The 20,676-nt window shown below is 42.2% G+C and overlaps 1 protein-coding gene across 2 annotated transcripts in view; it reads left to right on the forward strand.

Annotated features, from left to right (window-relative positions):
• Bend6 (BEN domain containing 6) overlaps window positions 1-20,449 on the forward strand; it is a 50,617-nt gene extending 30,168 nt beyond the window's left edge. For both annotated transcript variants that reach the window (XM_075980540.1, XM_075980541.1), the window contains exons 4-7: window positions 10,281-10,501; window positions 11,892-12,084; window positions 12,928-13,064; window positions 19,066-20,449. In XM_075980540.1, coding sequence (XP_075836655.1) covers window positions 10,281-10,501; window positions 11,892-12,084; window positions 12,928-13,055 — 542 coding nt within the window. In that variant the 3' untranslated portion in view covers window positions 13,056-13,064; window positions 19,066-20,449. The remainder of the gene's footprint in view (window positions 1-10,280; window positions 10,502-11,891; window positions 12,085-12,927; window positions 13,065-19,065) is intronic.
• The last annotated feature ends 227 nt before the right edge of the window (window positions 20,450-20,676 follow it).

Here is a 20,676-nt window from a genome sequence, read left to right on the forward strand (position 1 = left end):
AGTTTTCCCTAATTTCCTCCTCCTAGAGTTCATTGTTAGTACACAGGAGGACTACATAGAGATACAAAGTTTCTGTGCAGCACATAAACTGTTAGCAGAACCGGCAGACAGCCCACAGCATGGGAGAAACCCTACCAGCTATGCTTCAGACAGGAGATAATAGCCAGAAGTCACCAAGCCAAGCAAACCTTAAGCACCCAGGAAACAAAACTGCCAGTCAGGAAGTGATGTAGCCACGTGAACAGACGTTCTCAAGAGAAGCACAGATGGCCAAGAACTATTTTTTTAAGTGTTTAGTGTCCTTACTTATGAGAGAAATGCACATTCAAACAACTTTGAGACGTCACCTCATCTTATTCGGAATGACTGTTCCCAGGCAATCTGACGGGTGCTGGAAAGATGCAGGATAGAAGGTCCCTTATCCACCACTGTGGGAGTGAGAACCAGCGTAGACATCATGGCAGTCAGTCTGGAGGTTCCTCAAAGTATTAAGAGCGGAACTACTATTATGGCCCGGTTATCTCACACCTGGGTATCCACAAAGGACTGCGTCCTGCCACAGAGATGAGCCCACGCCCATGTCCACTGCTCCTCTGTTTGCAATAATAAAGAAACAAAAGCAGTCTAGAGGCACATTAGCAGAAGGAGGGATGGTGAAAATGTGCCATGTGTATATGATGGAATACTGGTCAGCTGGAAAGAAAAAATGAAATGTCTAGGGGAATGGCTGTGCCAGGAAAATATAATGTTATGTAAGGTGACAAAAAATCAGAAATGAAAGAGACCAAGAGAGGGTCCTAGTAGGTAATGAGGAAGAATGGGGTGTAGGGCCCTCCCCTGCCTTACAGTGGATCTGCGAATTCAACATTCAATGCATTGAAGTAGCAAGAATCATTTTGCAGTTTGAAAGAATCCCACATGTGTTTCTCCTCCAAGGCAGTGCAGGGGAGGGCTGAGGCTTCTTTATAGCCCTCTGACCCTCAGCGCACTAGGAGCGAGACGTTATGTCACTGAATGCATTTGTTGCAACGACCAGAAGAAAAAACACTGGAAGGGTTATATCACCTGACTTACAACCTGACACTTCTCTTTTTTTTCTTCTATTGAAAACTGTGTCAAATGATTCCATTAGCAATGTTACTTAATATGTAAATTATATTGCTATAACTAAGATGAAGTATAGGATTTTTATAAAAGAAAGAAACAAAGGAAAAAGGAAGGGAGCGAGGCAGAGAAGCCCTTTAAAAGGTTTTCATATGCATACTCTCTTCAGTTTTCCGTCTGGTATTATTTCTGAGTCCCATTTGAATCTAGTTCTTTTAATCCCACGAGGATTACTGTTCCCTGATCACCATTCCCCATCATGCACCAACCAGTGTGGAGTGCAGCAGGTACAAGATGCCCAGGCTGAAAGGCAAAGGGCACAGAAAAGCTTGGGGTTTTTTCACAGTTCCAGAAGCTAGAATTCCAAAATCAGAGTGTCAACAGAGGCGCTAAAGGAGGCTTTCTAGACCTTTCTCCCAGTTTCTGGGGAGACATGACTGAAGGCAGCCATCTGATACCGGTCTTTACATAATATCCTCTATCTAATCACTGGGTATTAAAAATTTATCTGTGAGCCAGGCGGTGGTAGCTCATGCCTTTAATTCTAGCACTCAGGAGGCAAAGGCAGGTCAATTTCTGTGAGTTTGAGGCCAGCCTGGTCTACAAGAGCTAGTTCCAGGACAGGCTCCAAAGTTGCAGAGAAACCCTCTCTTGAGAAACAATCAACAAAAAGGAAGAAAGGAAGAAAGAAAGAAAGAAAGAAAGGAAGGAAGGAAGGAAGGAAGGAAGGAAGGAAGGAAGGAAGGAAGGAAGGAAGAAAGAATATAAAAGGAAAGGAAAGGAAAGGAAAACAATAACAACAACAATATCCATCCATGAGCTTTGATGCTCAGATTTCTGTCTGCAGTTAGTCAGACTTTCTGTTACTGAGAAATTCTTAAATTGAGAAACTCCATTTATGGAAAGGAAGATTTATTTTGCCTCACAGAGTAGGGGGTGTCAGCTGACTCCTTTGCTGTGGGCTCAGAGCAAGATACAGCACTTCAGCAGAGATGGCTTGGTGTCAGAGCTGCTCACTTATTAGCAGCCAGGAAGAACAGAGAACAAGGAGGGAAGAATATGTATCCTTTCATGGCATGTTCCAGAGATGACCTACTTCCTCCACCAAGGCCCCATCCCACTGCCCACCTCCTCCCAATGATGCCCAATGAAGCATCAAGGAATTAAGAGCCCGAATTTAGAATCTCAATAGGCTATCTGGGAGTGGAAGTTAGGAGAATATTATGGATATTAGAGCAAGAAGACAAAGAAAAAGGAAGTAAACATTACTAAATAAATTCAGAATTAGTCTTGACACCCAAACAAGGGACCTTAAGAAGTTATATTTTAACGAATTCATACAGTGTCTTTCTAGAACTGAAGGGTATACATTTCTAGATCAGAAGACGCCACCTGAAAGCAAACCCACTTAGATACTTGAGCTACAGGTGTAGCTCAGCCCTAGAGTGCTGGCTTCGCATGCACACCGCCCCACCATCAATCCTGTGCACCACAAATAAAGATCGATCCCTATTTTTCCATATATACATATATATATATATATTGATTAGCAGCTATGGATATTAATGATTTTTAACTTTAATAAAATTTACATTTAAATGTAGGCATACTTTTAAAGATTTCATGAGATCATAAACCACTCGAATCCCCATCTAATGAATTAAAAATAGTTGCCCAAAGCATTGTGACACATCAGACCAAGCGGACCTAGCTTGTCACAGGCTAAGGAAAGGGTCCAAGCAATATCTTCAAGAATCTAAAGGAAATGACTTAATTCTATATCGTGTGAAACTGTGAACCCAGGACAAGGCTAATATAGCAATATTACATGAAATCTCAAAAATGTACCCTATGTACTCTCTACTTTAGAGCCAAAAGTAGAATGTGCTTCCCCAAAATTAAAGAGTAAGCCCAGAGGGGGAAAAAATATGATATCCAGGCCACTGTGATCCATTGTAAGCACGATATTTGTTAAACCAGCAATCCTGAGTTCGATCCTTGTAACCCATGTAGTAGGAGAGAACTAATTCCCACTGGCTGTCCTCTGGCCTCCACACATGTGTACACACACACACACAGGAGGAAGAATTAAATGTATAAAATAATAATAAATCCTTGATAGGAAATAGACTTCCATTATTTAGTACTACCATTTTTCAAATTTTTTTTATATATTAGAAATTGTTAGTATTCCTTTAAAAAAAGAGAGAACTGATTCATATTGACTACAAGTAGCTTTAAATATCGACTCATTGCCCTAGCATAGATGTATGGCATGTGAAGGAAAACATTCAATATACAAAATATATAAAATACACCAACCTATATAAGCTGAGAGGCATGTTACAAAGACAGGAAGAAAAGATGCCAGCTCATCATGAAGAAGCTAGTGGCTTGATTTCTCAGTCAAAATACCAGTGATCAGCCAGGCGGTGGTGGCGCACGCCTTTAATCCCAGCACTCGGGAGGCAGAGGCAGGCGGATCTCTGTGAGTTCGAGACCAGCCTGGTCTACAAGAGCTTGTTCCAGGACAGGCTCCAAAACCACAGAGAAACCCTGTCTCGAAAAACCAAAAAAAAAAAAAAAAAACAATGATCCTTTTGTTGTTTCTCGGTTTTGAGCCTCCTGAATGCTGGGATCGCAAGCATGCACCACCACGCAGGGTGGATTTGGCACTGGGGATCCAGCCTAGGGCTTCATGCATCCTAGGCAAGCACTGTGCCAACTGAGTTACAGCCAGCTCTTAGTTTTGCTTTTAGTAATTGACCAAACTATTCTTAAATTCATCTAAGGGAGTAACAACTGCACAAGGCTACACAGAGAGTAGGCGGGGGGGACATGTCACTACATAGTTAGAGGTGAGGGGCACAGAGCTAGCCAATCCGTGGGCATAGTGTACATCCCCACAGAGCCTAATCTGTGAGGATCAGGATCAGGGGGACACAGAGCTTAGGAGGATGTGTTTGAGGGAGGGCCAGTACCACATTGGTTCAAGCTCTGTTGGCTGAATAGTTGTATGGGTTTTGTTTGTTAGTTTGTTTTGTTTTGTTTTTTTAACATTGTGCCATTTTGGAGATGAACGTTTCTTCTAGAATGGGAAAAAAGAACAGAAATTGTTACCTAGATAGCAGATGAAGTATTGACAATGGAGTGCACATAGGGACCATTACGTCACAATTTGCTGTGATGTCTGCTAGCACAAGTCAACCAGGCCAGCTTCTCCAGAGAAGAGCAACCTGTGCGGTCACAAGGGGCCTCCTCTTAGAATCTTCCTCCCAGTGCTTAAAGGCTCTGCCATTATCACCCCTGTGTTTTCCCATTAGGCCCCACCCCAGAGCTCGGGAATGAGACCTGAAAGCAATCAGAGAAAAGATGGATTCTTAGCAAAGGATGTTTGGAAACAGCCCCAGTTAAACTCTCGTTTTACTTCATATAGTATAAGAAAAACATAGCTGTATATTAAATTAAAACTCTGTGTCCAAGTTTGAATAGGAGCTGTGGTAAATTTTATCTGTAAAAAGTAAATCTCAAAGGCTGGAGAGATGGCCCAGCCATTAAGAACACTTCCCACCCCCGAATCAGGCTCGCTGCCTGTAAGCCCAGCACCAAGTCAGGCTCACTGCCTGTAACCTCAGTTCCAAGGATTCTGACACTGTCTTCTGGCCTTCACACATTTAACAAATAATAACAATTTTTTTATCAAGTAATCTCATCTGGTTGTGGTAGTACACACTTAAAATCGTAGGTTCTGAGGAAGCTAATGAGAGTTGTGAATTTGAGGCAGTCCTGGGCAGTACGCTGTGTTCAGGGCCAGCCTGGGCTACATAGCAAGAGTCTGTCTAAAAATAACTAACAACAACAAAAAAAAAACCTAACAAATGTTTCCTAATATTATACATGCGTGGACCAGGAAACAAGAACCCAATGGCAGATGTTTCTAGGACCTAGATGTGGTCCTGAGATATTCTCTCCCCTAAAAGCCCCAGAGTTTCTCGTGGAAAAGGTCAATTCTAAGGTGTTACACAGGAAACACACTACCATTATTTCTGGGAATGTCAGAGAGAAAACGTCAGAGCAGGAAGCAAGGAAGTCTAATAGAGACAGTAGACAGGTGAGAGCTGGAGGAGCTTTCTGTGACCACAGATGGAACTTGTGGAGTGTCTCAGAGGCGCGGTAACCATAGCAAACAGCAGCATATTCTTGAGGCTATTTGCAGAAGTTCATGTTCACAGTCAGGACAGGAGAATGCGGTAGTCACCTGGGAAAACTTACTCCTCTGAAAGTCAGCAGCGTCTGTCAAAAGAAGCATCCGTCCCACCATTGTTGTGAAATGAACCTCTGAGAACCAAAGAGTGAATGAGAATTTGTAAAGAACCTGAGCTAATGGGTGGGCGAGAACCACTCCTGGTTCAGCCGTCCCCTAAAACAAAGTGGCTCTGAGTAGTGATGGTCAGGTGGGCGAAACCAACTGTCCCTGAGCGAGCCTTCAGATCTACACAAAACAAAAGGATGGGTGCAACCAGCAAGATCCAGACTGAGAGAAAGCCTTAACAGCAAGTGACTCAGTTTCCCCACCTGCGAGGACAAAACCAGAACATGGAAAAGGAACTAGATTGAGGAGAAGCAGCAGCTTTATCATATGGTCCTTATTGGACCTTACTCAAATCAACTGCAAACGTAAACACAAGATAATCAGAGAAATTTAAACATTGGCTGGTTTTTAACATTCATTATTTAAGAATTAGTATTAGTTGCTTGGGGCTGTGGCAGCAGTAGTGTGAGTTCCTAACTCAGTTCATAAATATGTAGAGGTGTAAAGTGTTTGCCACCTGAATATGAGAGCCAGAGTGGATTCCCAGCATGCTCAGCAATGCCAGAGGGATGTGGCAGCCCACCTGGAATGCCAGCACTGGGGAGCAAGCTGGCTAGCTAGACTGATCGGGTCTGCAAGCTCTGGGTTCAAGTAAAAGACCTGCCTCGACAGTAAGGGAAGTGTGACCAGGGAGACCAGAGGTAAACCGCTGGCCTTCATGTGAACATGCACACACACACATGATCCCACACACGTGAGGGGAATGCAGACTTTTGTACATGCATAAAGGTTGGGAATACATATCCTGGAGAAAAAAGATTATTTGTAAAAAAAAAAGAATTGAATTTTACAAAAGGTGATTTACCATTTAATTGATCATCATGGTAATGATTATTAAAATTAAAGCATACAAAAGTGAACATTTTACCAAGAAAAATATAAATACTTAAAAATAAAGAGGTGAGCATGTTTTTCATCATATTTAATTGCAGCACCCAGGATCAAGCCCAGAGCTTTTTATGGAAAACACGTGCTGCACCAGAACCCCAAATCTGTTTATTTAGGAGTGGGCCTTCCTGTATGGCCAGGCCAGGCTCATCTCTGGCCTCAACTGTGGGCACACCCTGCACCTGCTCTGTGTGTGTGTGTGTGTGTGTGTGTGTGTGTGTGTGTGTGTGTGTGTGTGTGTGTGTGTGTGTGTTTAAGGCATGTTAACAGTAAGAGGTAAATTCAGAGGAGAGTGTTTGCACGTGTGCTTAGCTCCTTTCGTCTCTGTGACTGGACGCATAAGAGCAAATGTCCGATTGGCTGGTGGTTCTAGAGGTCTCCAGCCATGGCCATCTGGATCTGTTGTTTCTGGGTCACAATGAGGCAAAAAAAAAAAAAAAAAAAAAAAAAAAAAAAAAAAAAACCCAGGGCAGAGGGTATGGAAGAACCAAGTTGTTTGTCTTACAGTGGCAAAGAAATAGAAGGAAAAGACCAAAACAAGATACAGTCCCCAAGAACATGCCCACAGTGACCTACTTCATCTGGGCCCGATCTTTAGACGTTTCTACCACCTCTCAATAATGTTCTATCGGGAACTCACCAAGGCCAGCTGGCCTGGGTCTGAAAAAGCATGGGATAAATCCAGACTAGCTGAACATAGAGGACAATGAGGAATACTGAGAACTCAAGAACAATCGCAGTGGGTTTTTGATCCTACTGCACGTACTGGCTTTGGGGGAGCCTAGGCAGTTTGGATGCTCACCTTAGGAGACCTGGATAGAGGTGGGCGGTCCTTGGGCTTCCCACAGGTCAGGGAACCCTGATTGCTCTTCGAGCAGATGAGGGAGGGTGACTTGATCGAGGGAGGGGGAGGGAAATGGGAGGCGGTTGCGGGGAGGAGGCAGAAATCCTTAATAAATAAATAAATTAAAAAAAAAGAACACTGTATACATAATAAGTAAATAAATAAATATTTAAAAAAAATAATGCCATAAGCTTCTGAACCCCGGGATGGAGGGATGACTCAGCATTTAACATCTCACACTGTTCCCAGCGCCCGTGCCAGGCATCTCACGGCCACCTGAGCTCTAGCTCTGGGGGACTCAGCTCCCTTTTTTGTCTCCCTCAGGCACCCACACACATGCTGTGGCAGAGACTCACGTAGACGCACACTTATATACATGAATACAAAAATTTTAAGTAAATCTTTAAAACATCTGAGGACTCCACCTGTATGTTAATACATTGATAAGGGTAGAATTTTCACGAGCCAGTCACCTCTCAGTGATTGGCCCACCATCTGGGGACCAAACCTTCAAGGTTTGCAAAACACAGCCTTGAATTACAACAATTAAAATGTTAAAATGCTTAATAATTTAAAAGAGTTAGTAATAATAGCTAACACATCGTGCAATAGAGCAGTGGGTCTCAACCTTCCTAATGCTGTGACCCCTTAATACAGTTCCTCATGTTGTGGTGACCCCCAACCATAAAATTATTTCATTGCTACTTCATAACTGTAATTTTGCCCCTGTTCTGAATCATAATGTAAATATCTGTGTTTTCTAATGGTTTTAGGTGACCCCTGAGAAAGGTCCGTTCAACCCCCAAAGGGATCATGACCCACAGTTTGAAAACTGCTACACTAGAATTCTTAGAAGCATTCTCTAGAAGCTCTGTCAGTTCTTAATGAAAGAAAAGGGAAAAAATTGGGTAGGCTGTTGCTTACCTGTAAATCCCAACACTTGGAAAATTGAAACAAGAAAACCAGAGTTTTGTTGGGCAGAGGCAGGCGGGTCTCTGTGAGTTCAAGGCCAGCCTGGTCTATAAGAGCTAGTTCCAGGACAGGCTCCAAAGCCACAGAGAAACTCTGTCTCAAAAAAAAGAAAAGAAAAGAAAAAGAAAACCAGGAGTTCAAGGTTCAGATCCAGCCTCTGTAAACAGACATTTCTGGTCCCAACCACCCAGTCCCTAATAACTAACTCAGAAACTGAATATGAATTATAAATGATCAACCAATAGCTCAGGCTTATTTCTAGGTAACTCTTACATTTAAATTAACCCATATTCCGTATTTACCCTGTGCCACCTGGCAGTACCTTTATTAATGTTCATCCTGCTCCTTCTGCCCTTCTTCTTCTTAGCATTATCAGTTTGGCTTCCCCTGCCTAACCTCTTCCTGCCCAGCTATAGGCCAGTGAACCTGTTTATTAAACCAATCACAGTGACATATATTCCTACAGTATACAGAATGATTATTCTATAAGCGTCAGCTACCTAGTAAGCATGAGGCCAGTCAGGGCTGCATGAGACCCTGTATCATAATAAAGCAAAACAACAAAAACACTAGTATCCCATGCTCAGATGTAAAGGGATCCTCTTACCCTCTCGCTTGTCCTACCAGGTGGAGAGGGCAGGAGGCAGTAGCAGCAGCAGATAACTTTATACCAGCCTATGAGCATGAGCAGAGACATCTCTCCAGGAGACAGACTTCTGGTGAATCAGTTCCGTTTTATTCCAGAGTATAAGGAATGTATAGGATTGGGGATCCTGGGGACAAACCCTAGTTTGCATTAAGTGGCAGACTCCTACCACAAGGCTTTGTACGTGGCAGTGGCGGCAGCAGCAGGGTCCCATCAAAATGCCTAGAGCACTTGCATAATTACCGTGTGAGTCACCAGGGGAAGAGTGTTTGCAGGGAACTATGTCGAGGGTCACCCTTGAGATAAGTCACGCTTCCTAGCTCATCGTCCAGTTAAGACTGGGTAGAAAGCAGGAAGCTTCGCTGGGGAGGGAGGGAGTTCTGTGTTGTTGAGCTTAAACAAAGCTACCAGGCTGTGGTAGACTGCGACCTCTACCAGCCGGTGATGGCTTCCAACAGCCTGACACATATTTATGAAAGAAATTCAAATAATCAAGAATCAAACACACATATATTTAACCTCATAAGAATTATAGTTGAAAGTGTACTAAACTGGGACATTCAAAGAAAAGGGCTTCTATGACTGATGAATGTATAATAATTTATCAATAGGTAAGTTTATCAATAGACAAGTTGATTATTCATCAGAGAGTATAAACTGCAGAGTAGTGTAATGTTAGTTAGCAAGAGAAGTAACCAATTATTTATGCACACAGTGTGAATGAATTTTAGGGTATTATGCAGAGCAAAAGATTAAAATGCAAAATAGAGGGTATGTGTTTGAAGCTACTTATGTTAACTTCTAGAACAAGCAAAGCTTGTCTATGTCTAAAGAAGTGGGCACCTCTGATGCAAGGAGTTTTCCTACAAGTTCATGAGGAGCCCTTAGGCTCGAACTCATCCCCTTCACTTAACTCCTTTCTCCTTTTGACTACGTAAATTCGACTTCAAAATCCATGTGTTCTGAGCAGGGCTAACAAAATGGCCAATACGTTCACCTGCCAGCCTTAACTAGAAGGAGAGCTGGGCTACAATTCTGTATGCCTATCTCTGCCTCCCCAGTGCTGGGATTAAAGGTATGTGTCATCACCACCACTACCAGACTGAAACATTGTTTTTAATTCAAAGTGATGCATAAATATTCAAATATAGCCAACATTTTGAAACTTTTTGTCAAGAAGATTGTAACAAAAAGTTAAATGTGGGGACTGGAGAGATGGCTCAGAGGTTAAGAGCACTAGCTGCTCTTCCAGAGGTCCTGAGTTCAATTCCCAGCGACCAAATGGTGGTTCACAACCGTCTATAGTGAGATCTGGTGCCCTCTTCTTAGGCATATATGCAGGCAGACACTATGTATATGTGCCTAAACACCTTTGCAATACACACACTGAAAAGCATGAAAATGTCACTGCTGTGAATGTGTTTGTGAAATGCTGCTTTCTCTCGCTGTTTCAGTGTTACCGCAGGCAGTCACCCAGTTTGAAGAACTGGTTGCAGTGGCGGAGACCCTGCTTAAAGGTGGGGGCGTGGCGTCCACACCTGCATCTACTCTCTGGAGATCAACCAACAACTCCTCCCCAGACTCTTTTGCCTCTCTATGCAGTAATTCCAACTCTAGTTCCAGCTCCCCAAGTTCCCTGAAGGCTGAGGAGGAGCAGCCTCCTGGTGAGAAGCAGGTTGGTTAGAACACCTCCCCCTGGGTCTCTGAAAACAGCTGAGCACAAAAACCAAAGAAGGGCGAAGCGGTGGGCGCTCATCGCAATAAGTCTAGGCGGATTTAGGTCCCGATCATTAGATCCCTATTCTAAAGAATCTTTTTTTTTTAACAATGAGAGTTAATATTTGTGAAATAGACACCGAATTTAGAAATTTAAAAGCAAATATTGGGAATAAACGCAGCTCTTGAACTATATATTCTTGCATCGGTTATAGAAGTAGACTTTCACATTAAAGGCGAAACTCTGTGTCACAGAGAGAACTGTGGGCCTCTGTATACCTCATGTCCACAGCTATTTACGTTTTCCCTGATCCAGAAACAGGAAGTAAAAATGTAAAACTTTTGTTAAAATCAGGAATAAGCCTAAGAAAACAGCTCTGCCAAGGCGGTACTGAATGAGTGGTCTAATATCAGAGCATCTGAATCTTTGTATATAACTTCCTGTTGCTGTGAACAGATTACCACAAATTACTGATTTCACAGACATGAATTTATGTTCTCAGGATCCAATATAGAGGGCTTGCTGGTGTGAATCAGTGTGCAAGCAGGAACATTCTTTATGGGAGATTCTGAGAAGGAATCTGGTTCCTACTTATTTGCATCATTGTTATAGAATTTGGTTTCTAATGTTTTTAGAAATTAATTTCCCACTTCCTTCCTGGATGCAGATTGGTCATCCCCATTTTCAAAACCCCTAATGCTTAGAGCTCCACCCACCAGCTCACTTCACACTGGGCTCAGGGCTCCATCCACCACCTCACTTCACACTGGGCTCAGGGCTCCATCCACCACCTCACTTCACACTGGGCTCAGGGCTCCATCCACCACCTCACATCAAGCCCCGCACTTCCCATCTTTCCTCCTGTCCCTTTTCATCTTTTGCCCCTCTCTTCTACCCCCATCATCAGCTTTTAAGATCTCACTGAGCCAACCTGACTGATCCGAGGTAATCTTTCATCTCAAAATGTTTAACTTTCACTATGTTTGTACATCTTCTGTGGGGTAACATATCCACAGGAACCAGGACTTAGGAGGGTACATCTTCTGAGATCCATGACTCTCCAAACATAAGTACGAAGCTTTGCGGATAGGGTTGTTCTTAAGACATCACATTTAGATGGGCCAAGAAAAATTCACATATATTCCAAGCAGATACCTCATAAAGGCTAACAGATATTTCAAATGCTATTATTTCCTCCAACTGAAATGTAAAATATATACTAAAAGTGTAAAATGCCACCTTAAAGAGCGCTGATGTTTTATGGTATGTCTTAATTCGTATTGTTGTTTCTCCGGGTATCATCTCTTTTCTCTTTTTCTAATCTTGGTTATCATTTCTTGTTTTTTAGTTCAAGATTGAAAACTGGCAGATTGCACGTTGTAATAAGAGCAAGCCTCAGAAATTTATTAATGATTTAATGCAAGTTCTTTACACAACTGAATACATGGCCACACACAGTCTGACTGGGGCAAAATCCTCTACTTCAAGAGACAAGGTTGTAAAACCAGCTATGAATCAGAATGAAGTTCAAGAAATCATAGGTGATAATTTGATTGCATTAATTTTCACATGACTTTTTTCATTAAAATGGTTATTAAATCTGGGTGTGGTGGTGCATCCTTGTCATCTCAACACTTGAGAGGTGGAGGTGGGGGGACCAGGAGTTTGACATCGTTCTAGGTGCATAGCAGAGTCAAGAGCCAGCTGAGGCTGCATGAGCCCTTATCTCAAAAAGAAAAGAAGAAATCGTTGTTAAACTAAAAGTAAACTGTCTATAACTGAGAAGTTCAAGTTAATAAAATTCAAAGCTTCAAAAAGTTGCAGCTTTACTATTTTAAAATTTCAGGAACAATTTGTATTTCTTTCTTAGTTATATCCCCCATGTACTGTTTGTTCCTAGAAAGAGATCATTTTAACCACATAGCTTTCAAATTAGTGAACCACCTTTAAAAACAATGATCTACCTTTTTCCAGGTTTTGATTTGGTTTGGATTTGCAAGCATCAAAAAAATTTAGAGCATCTCTGACCAAGCTCTTGATGGGCCATTTCTTAGTTAACAAGTGATCAACTTATTTTGACTAACGTTAGAAAAGAATAGAAATCAGTCCATGACGGTCAGAGCATAAAGCATGCAGTCCATAGCAAGCAGGAGAGTTACAACTGAATGATGTCATAGGAAGACGTGCATATATGATGTATTTATATTGTCAACTTCCCGTTAGCTTTGGCTGTGCTTCCAAAACCTGGGTGCATCCATCTGCTTAAACATGCCTGACAATTCAGGCTATGTCTGTAAATCTGAGACAGAACCATGCTTTGTCTCAGTTCATAGGATGCAAACCCCTCATAAAATGATCTCGCATGCCGCTGTGATCTTTTACAGGAATAACGAAGCAGGTGTTTCCCAGCGCAGATGACATTTCCATCAGAAGGATGATAGGACAGAAACTCAATAACTGCACCAAGAAGCCGAATGTGGGCAAAACTCTTAACTCTCAGGATATTAAGTAGACCCAAATGGTAAGTCTTTTGAATGTTCATGCACCTCAACATAACAAAGTCTGTTCTACAGTTATCTGTGGGCTGGCATTTTCTAGACGCTCAGCTAGGGGGACACTAGTGGCCTGTGAGATATTACTAGGTGCCCCTGTGAATGTGAGGAGAACTGGGGAAGGGGCTAAATTTGGGAAGTGCTGAGTTCTGTCAGAAAACTGTCTCTTTCCCTGACCAAACCTCTAATATATTGGCATGGGTATTGGTAGATGAAAATCATTTGTTATAATTCAATGTTTTTTTTTTTTTAAAGTCAGGCATTGCCGTCTGCAAACATGTGAAGTGAAATTTGGCCACTTCAGTTTCGTAGTGAATCATTGTCTATTTCTATTCTATGTACCCCCAAAGGGCCATGAGTTAAAGGCCTTGTCTTATAGGTTGGTGCTTTGGGGAGATGTTAGGAACTCTGGAAGTCTGGGCCTCATGGGAGGTCTCCTGGTTATTGAGGCATGAAGGAGACTGAGAGACACTGGTCTCTTTCTCTTACCTTTTTGCGCCCTCCTTCCATGAGGCACTTCACCACACTCACTCCGTGGTGCTGGGCCTCACCACAGTCCCAGGAACAACAGGCCCATCAATCGTGGGCTGAAATCCCCACAACCGAGAGACAAAATGGACCTCTTCTCCCCTTAAATTGATTGTCCCAGATAGTTGTCATAGTAACTGAAACACGTCCACTGTTTTCATGGGGAACTTGTGAAGATCAAACACACACACTTGTACTATTCTTGGTTTCTTTGACTCACGGAGGTGTGTAGAACCAACAGCATAGTAAGGTTCGTGTGAGATTGAGATAGAAAAGTCCCCACCCCTTTTGACATCTGTTTACTTTGCCTGCACACAGACGTGCGCATGACCGCGTGTGCCCACCACAATGCAGCTGCGAAGGTCAGAGAACATATTACAGGAGTTCTCTCCTGTCACAGTCTGGGTTCTGGGGATTGAACTCAGGCCATTTGGTTTGACAGCAAGTGCCTTTGCCTACTGAATCGCCTCGCCATCCTAACCCCATTTTTCTAGTCCTCTGTTTTTATCGTGGGCAGTTCTGGGGATTGAACCCAGGCCCCGCCCTTGCTAAGCAAGTGCTACACCATTGACATAGTCCTCAACTTTCAACTTTTCTGCTGTCTTTGACTTTTGTTTTGCCTGCTCTTTGCCTAAATGCTACCTTTTATGTGACTTTACCTGCCTTCATTCCTCGTGACTGTATTTCACAAAAGTTATGGAACTCCATGTACTGCAGTAGTTCCGTCTCCTGCCCATGGCTATCACCCCATCATCCCATCTCCTGCCCATGGCTATCACCCCATCATCCCATCTCCTGCCCCTGGCTATCACCCCATCATCCCATCTCCTGCCCATGGCTATCACCCCATCATCCCGGCGGGTCTTGTTTCTACGTTATTGCACAATAAGGCCTACTCTGGTAACAGTAAGCTTTTTTTCCCCTAAAAATAGGCAAAAAAAAAAACAATAAAAAGCCCTAGATGTAATAGCAGCAGTAGAAGGTATGTCTTTAAGCTCACACACACTGCTAGGTTACCTTGAAGATTACATCAAGTGAAGATATTTGTTTCCTTCTTATTCCTTGAGTGTTTCTAACTTTAACCACATGGTGAATTTTATCTCTTACTGTGAAATTATTGCTTATGCCTGCCCCAGAACTTCTCATATTGACCTCAGGTTGCTTAGTGTCTTATTATTATGAAGAGACACCATGACCCTGACAACTTTTATAAAGGAAAACACTTAATTGGGGCTGGCTTACAGTTCAGAGGTTTAGTCCAACATCGTCATGGCAAGAGGCATGCAGGCACACATGGTGCTGGAGAAGGAGCTGACAGTTCTACATCCTGATCCACAGGCAGCAGCAGGAGACTGCCACACTAGGCCTACCTTGAAGATATAAGACCTCAAGGCCTGCCTCCACCATGACACGCTTCCTCCAACAAGGCCATACCTCCTAATAGAGCCACTCTCTATGAGAAACACTTGAGTCTGCAGGGGCCATTCCTATTCAGACCATGACACCTGGTCTCCCTGGTGTATAATGACCATGTTTCTTCTATTGCTACATATCCAGCTCTTCAAGTACATACAGCTCTCTTGTTGAGCACATTATTATATTTCAGAATTCCATATAATATCATAATGCCTCCATTATATGTGTTTTAATACCATAAACTGCCAAGCAAAGACACAACAGACATCTCTGACTATAGCAGCCACCAAAGTGAATGAGTGTTAGAAGATTTTTAGGTCAGTTTTGCTTGTCCTTGCTAATAACCATGTGATTAAATCACCTTTATCTGCATTAATTCAAATCAAACCAAAGGAGCAAGACATAGTAGTTTGTGCCTGTAATCCAACAAACAAAAGACTCGAGTTTTAGGCTAGCCTGAGCTACATAGTGCTAGATTATGCTGGCCTTTAAGGCAAGACTTTGCCTCATCAAAATTGAAATAAATGACACTTGTTGTTTGATAAACAAAATCTGTTCCTTTACCTCCTGGGTCTGGACGTGTGTGTGTGCGTGTGTGTGTGTGTGTGTGCGTGTGTGTGTGTGTATGTGTGTGTGTGTGTATGTGTGTGTATGTGTGTGTATGTGTGTATGTATGTGTGTGTATGTGTGTGTGTGTATGTGTGTATGTGTGTGTGTGTATGTGTGTGTATGTGTGTATGTGTGTGTATGTATGTGTGTGTATGTGTGTGTGTATGTGTGTGTATGTGTATGTGTGTGTGTGTGTGTGTGTGTGTGTGTGTGTGTGTGTGTGTGTGTGTATAGTCATGATTGTATTCATTCTATCAGTTCTGTTCCTCTAGGAAACCCTAACACAATGACTTTGCTAGCATTCTTGTCAACAGAGAGATTCAGATGTCTGTTAGGCGCCCCAGAGCCTAACAGCCTGCCATTCTCTCTGTGTGGCTGTTTCAGGCTCCGGATGTCATTGGTTGATGTGATTTTGAAAGGACTTTCTAGCCAAGTTTCCTTTCTTTGAGAGAATAGCTAAACCCGGTCTTCCTCTTGAAAAACCAGTTTGTTCTCGTCCCTTGAGTGCCCTCTAGTGGCGTACATGAACATTGCTAAGAGCTCGCAGATAATCGATCTTATAAAAGGCCTTTTCCTAGTTCTTCCTGTTTGTGTCTCACGTGAGCTAAAGGTTTAATTTATAAGGATTGAAGAGTCCTGGGCTATCACTTCTGTACCGTCTAAAGGCCAAAGAGCCTTCTTCTGAAATCCTCAACGCTGTCTGTCTCTTGCAGAATATTTCATATGCTTCTGCTATAACAATGATTTCATACAATGTTGTTTAAACAGAGAGTCTAAGGATATTTTGTCCTCTTGCTCCCATCAGAGGATGTTTTGAAGTGTCTGGAGGTCATTTGGCTTTCACATTTGGGTACCACTAATGGCATTTAGCAGTGAGCAGTGCCACCAAACAGCCTACAACTCATACGAAAGCCTCTCGCCCCCTCCTCCCAGCATAGATCCACCCACATCATCATTGTTGGTTTTGTTTTGTTTTGTTTTTGAGATAGGATATCTCTGTGTAGCCCTGGCTATCCTGGAACCCATTCTGTAGACCAGGCTGGCCTCGAATTCACAGAGATCCAACTGCCTCTGCCTCCTGAGTGCTGGGGTTAAAGATGTGGGACACCCCCACTCAGCATGGTATGTTAATTTTGTAGCCTGCTACTTTGCTGGAAGTGTTTATCAGCTGTGGAAGTTGCCTGGTGGAACTTTTAGGGTCACTAATGTATACTGTCATACAATCTGCAAATAAAGATACTTTGTTTTCCTCCTTAACCTATTGTATCCCCTTGAGCTCCTTCAGTTGTCCTATTGCTAAAGCTAAGATTCCAAGTACTAAATTGACTAGGTATGGAGAGAGTGGATTATGTCAATTTCAGCCCTGTTTGATTTTCTCTTGCTATCTTCTCTTCTTGGGTGTGATTTCTTCTTTTTGCCCTAGAGTTTTCAATTGTGCTGTTAAGTTACTAACATGATCTCTCACCCACCTTTTAACGTAGACACTTAGTGCAATGAAAGCCCCTCTTCGAGCCACCTTCATCGTGTCCCTTAAGTTTGAGTATGCTGTGTTTTCATTTCCACTCAATTTAGAAAGTCTAATTTTTTTCCTAATTTCGTCTTGATCCATTTGCATTCAGTAGAAAGTTGTTCGGTTTCCATGAGTTTGTAAGCTTTCTATTTTTTCTATTGTTGCCCAACTTTAATCCGTAGTGGTCAGATAGAATGCATTCAATTTTCTTGTATCTATTGTGTCCAAGTATGTGGCCAGTTTTGAGCTGCTGAGAAGAAGGTATGTTATTTTGTGTTTGGGTGAAATATTCTGTAAATATCTGTTAGGTCCATTGGATATATTGTGTCAGCGCCATCATTTTTCTGTTCAGTTTTTGTCTGGATGACCTGTGTATTAGCAAGAGCGAGGTACTGATGTCATTATCAACATTTGAGGATCAATATGTGATTTATGCTGTACTAGTGTTTTGGATTTTTTTTTACACCCCACAATGTCCTGTGTATTGTTTTTTTCCCATCTTTTTTGATTATATCTGTTTTGAAGTCTACTTTGTCAGTGTTAAAATGGCTATGATAAACTTGCTTCTTAGGTCCATTGGCTTGGAATATCTTTTTCCAGTCTTTACTCTGAGGTAGTGTCTATCCATGATGTTGAGGTTGTTTCTTGGATGCAGCAGAAGATGAATCCTGTTATCACATCCATTCTGTGAAAAAGACACATTCAGTCTGTGTCTTTTTACTGGGGAATTGAGATCACTGATATTGAGAGATATCAATGGCCAATGATTGCTGGTTTCCTGTTATTTACACACGCTGTTTGAAGGTCTTTTTCTTGTGCTTCGGGTATGTTGGAATAGTCAAGGCCTGCTGTGGTAGGATTACTGGCCTGTAGTTAAGACATACTGTTCTGGCTGTAATGGATTTTACTGGGGGCTAGGCATCCGGGTTTGGGATGATTGTAATTCTAGGCACTGATATCTGGTCTTGTCTTTGTAGGGTGATTGTTTTGATCCTTGGTTTTGGTTGCCTCTCCTGGTTCTTAGGGGAGTCTGGTGACTGTGGGTTTCCTGGTAGGAAATGCTTCTGGGATCCTGCCAGGTATGGCCTCTGGGGGCTCTGGTTAGAATGTGTTTCTCCTGTTGGGAGCTGACATTTAGGAATAGAGATGGTGAGCTGGAAGAGCCTAAAGGAGTTCCCAGTGGGGGAAAGCAGGGTGTGCCAGGATCTGTTTAGTCCCCTGTGAGTGGGGGTAGAGAATGAAGAGAGCCTGCTAGGGAGCTGGGAATTAGACTGCGGGGAGGGGGCTGGATTGGAGGAGAGGAGGGAGAGTGAAGTCCTGAAGATGGTCACCTGCTTCCCTGGCAGAGGCCTGCAGGTCCTCAGGGAATGCCTGAGGGACTTGGAGGGTGACACAAAGGGATGGGGTGCTGAGGGAGGCTATAGGAGATCTGTATAATCTGCTGGGGACGGGGGCAGAGAAGAGGGGGAGGTCACAGGGGATGGTCTGCTGCAGAGCTGGGGGTGAGACTGGGGGCTGGATTTGAAGTGGCCTGGGGGGTGAAGGTCTGAGGATCACCTACCTGCTTTCTTCTCTTCTGGATTTTGAATCAGGGAAACCAGGTTTGGAGAACTGGTAGCCGCCATTAAGCAACCAATAAACATTACTTTAAAATGTTATACAGAATTGTTGGTGACTTTTTAAAATGCTTCATTGGCATAGGGGGTTCATTTTACCATGTTTTTAAAATTTAGCTAATACAATTTAATCATCTCAAATAAAAATGAATTTAAAATATTTAAGTGTTTTCTACACTGGAATTCCTCTAAATAAACCATAAAACAATTCACAGTACATCTCAATAACAATAATTCTTGTCTTTAACCCAAATTTTCACCTCTTTGAAATTTGTTTTTTTATGACTACAGGTATCTTAAAATAAAGCATGTTTGGTTTTACGTCGACCATTGGATTTTGTGGAGACACATCAGAGACCAGCTGTATGGCGTCTGTAGAACCCATGGCCTTCCTGGTGGAGCAAAAGACTGGCCAAAGAAGCTGCATGCAGAGTCCATACTAATTGCTAACGATGCATCAACCCAGAGAATGTCTGTCAAACACGCATGTGATATGGTTCCCTTGGAAATATGCATTTCTCGCAGCCCCAAATACTTCCCTGGACAACTAACATAAGATAATATAAGCTCTTGTCGTAGCAACCAAAGCATCTACCCTCCAGATCGGTCAACGTCCTCCACAACAGCATGCATTATCACCATCGGTGATTCCCCATGATGCTGTTTGTTTGCTTTTTGGATGTAGCAAGCGCGTTGAGTGGAAATTCAATTGAAATAATACATTTACAAATACAAAAGGAGCAAAGTGAGCCTAAGGGATGATAACTGCATCTAACCAAGTGGTGATGATGTAACATTAAGGTGAATAGGATTATGGGAAAAAAACAAAAACAAAAATCTTTTCAATATTAAGTTGTCCAAACACAATCCTAAAAGCCCCAAATCTCATTTTTGTTTGTTAAAATGATGCACCGAATTTTATAATAGACTCTTAGTCTGTGAAGCAGACATACCTTCCAATATTCGTTGTCCAACGTGTACTAGTTACAAATTATAATGTTAAACAACAATATTACCTAAAGTACACTTAGGGTATAACATCATGTTTGATCAGCTGTGATGCTAAATTGCTTAATTTTAACGTGTTTATTTCCACTCTAACAGAAGGGAAGTGAATTGGAAAAAAAATACTGCTTTAATAATGGCACAGGAAAAATGTCATTTTGTAAATCAACAAAAGATAAAATATTCTTTAGAGACTTTTCACTTGATGGCAGATTGCCTAACTACTTTGCAATATGAAACTATATTTTTTCCTTTCTTCCTTCCTTCCTCCCTCTCTCCCTTCCTCACTCTCTCTTTCTCTCACTTTCTTCTTTTCTTTCTTTTTCTTACTTTTTTCTTCCAAGGCAGGGTTTCTCTGTGTAGGTCTGGCTATCCTGGAACAAACTATAGATCAGAATGGCCTTGAACTCAGAGATCTGCCTGCCTCTGCCTCCCAAAAGCTGGGATTGAAGGTGTGTGCCACCATGCCCGGTGAGACTCTGCTTCTTGAGTGTGTAAAGTGATGTCAAAGCTTGGAGAGGGGGACCCCTAAAGTGCAGTGTACCCAGGAAGTACTTGGTAAAGGGTGCTTGATAACCGTGCAGTCATACAGAACAGTTATTCTCAATGAAATAAATTATGCAACATTTGCTACTTTTAATTAAATAAAATTTAACTCCATTGAAAACTATTGCACTTTTTATTGTTCTTGTTGTTTCTTAATGTATTATATTCAGGGCAAACAAATTTTACTCTTTTAACCTCTTTTAGCCCTCAGAGTATAAATTGTCTGATGCAATAAAGTTGGCTATTGCATGAGATTTCAGTCCACATCATTTATTGGCTCCATTCTTCCAGGTCCCACCACCTCTAGAGTGATAAATGTAAGTGGCACCCAAACAGGAAGATAGCATAGTT

The sequence above is a fragment of the Microtus pennsylvanicus genome, chromosome 7, assembly GCF_037038515.1.
Source record: "Microtus pennsylvanicus isolate mMicPen1 chromosome 7, mMicPen1.hap1, whole genome shotgun sequence".
Taxonomy (NCBI): domain Eukaryota; kingdom Metazoa; phylum Chordata; class Mammalia; order Rodentia; family Cricetidae; genus Microtus; species Microtus pennsylvanicus.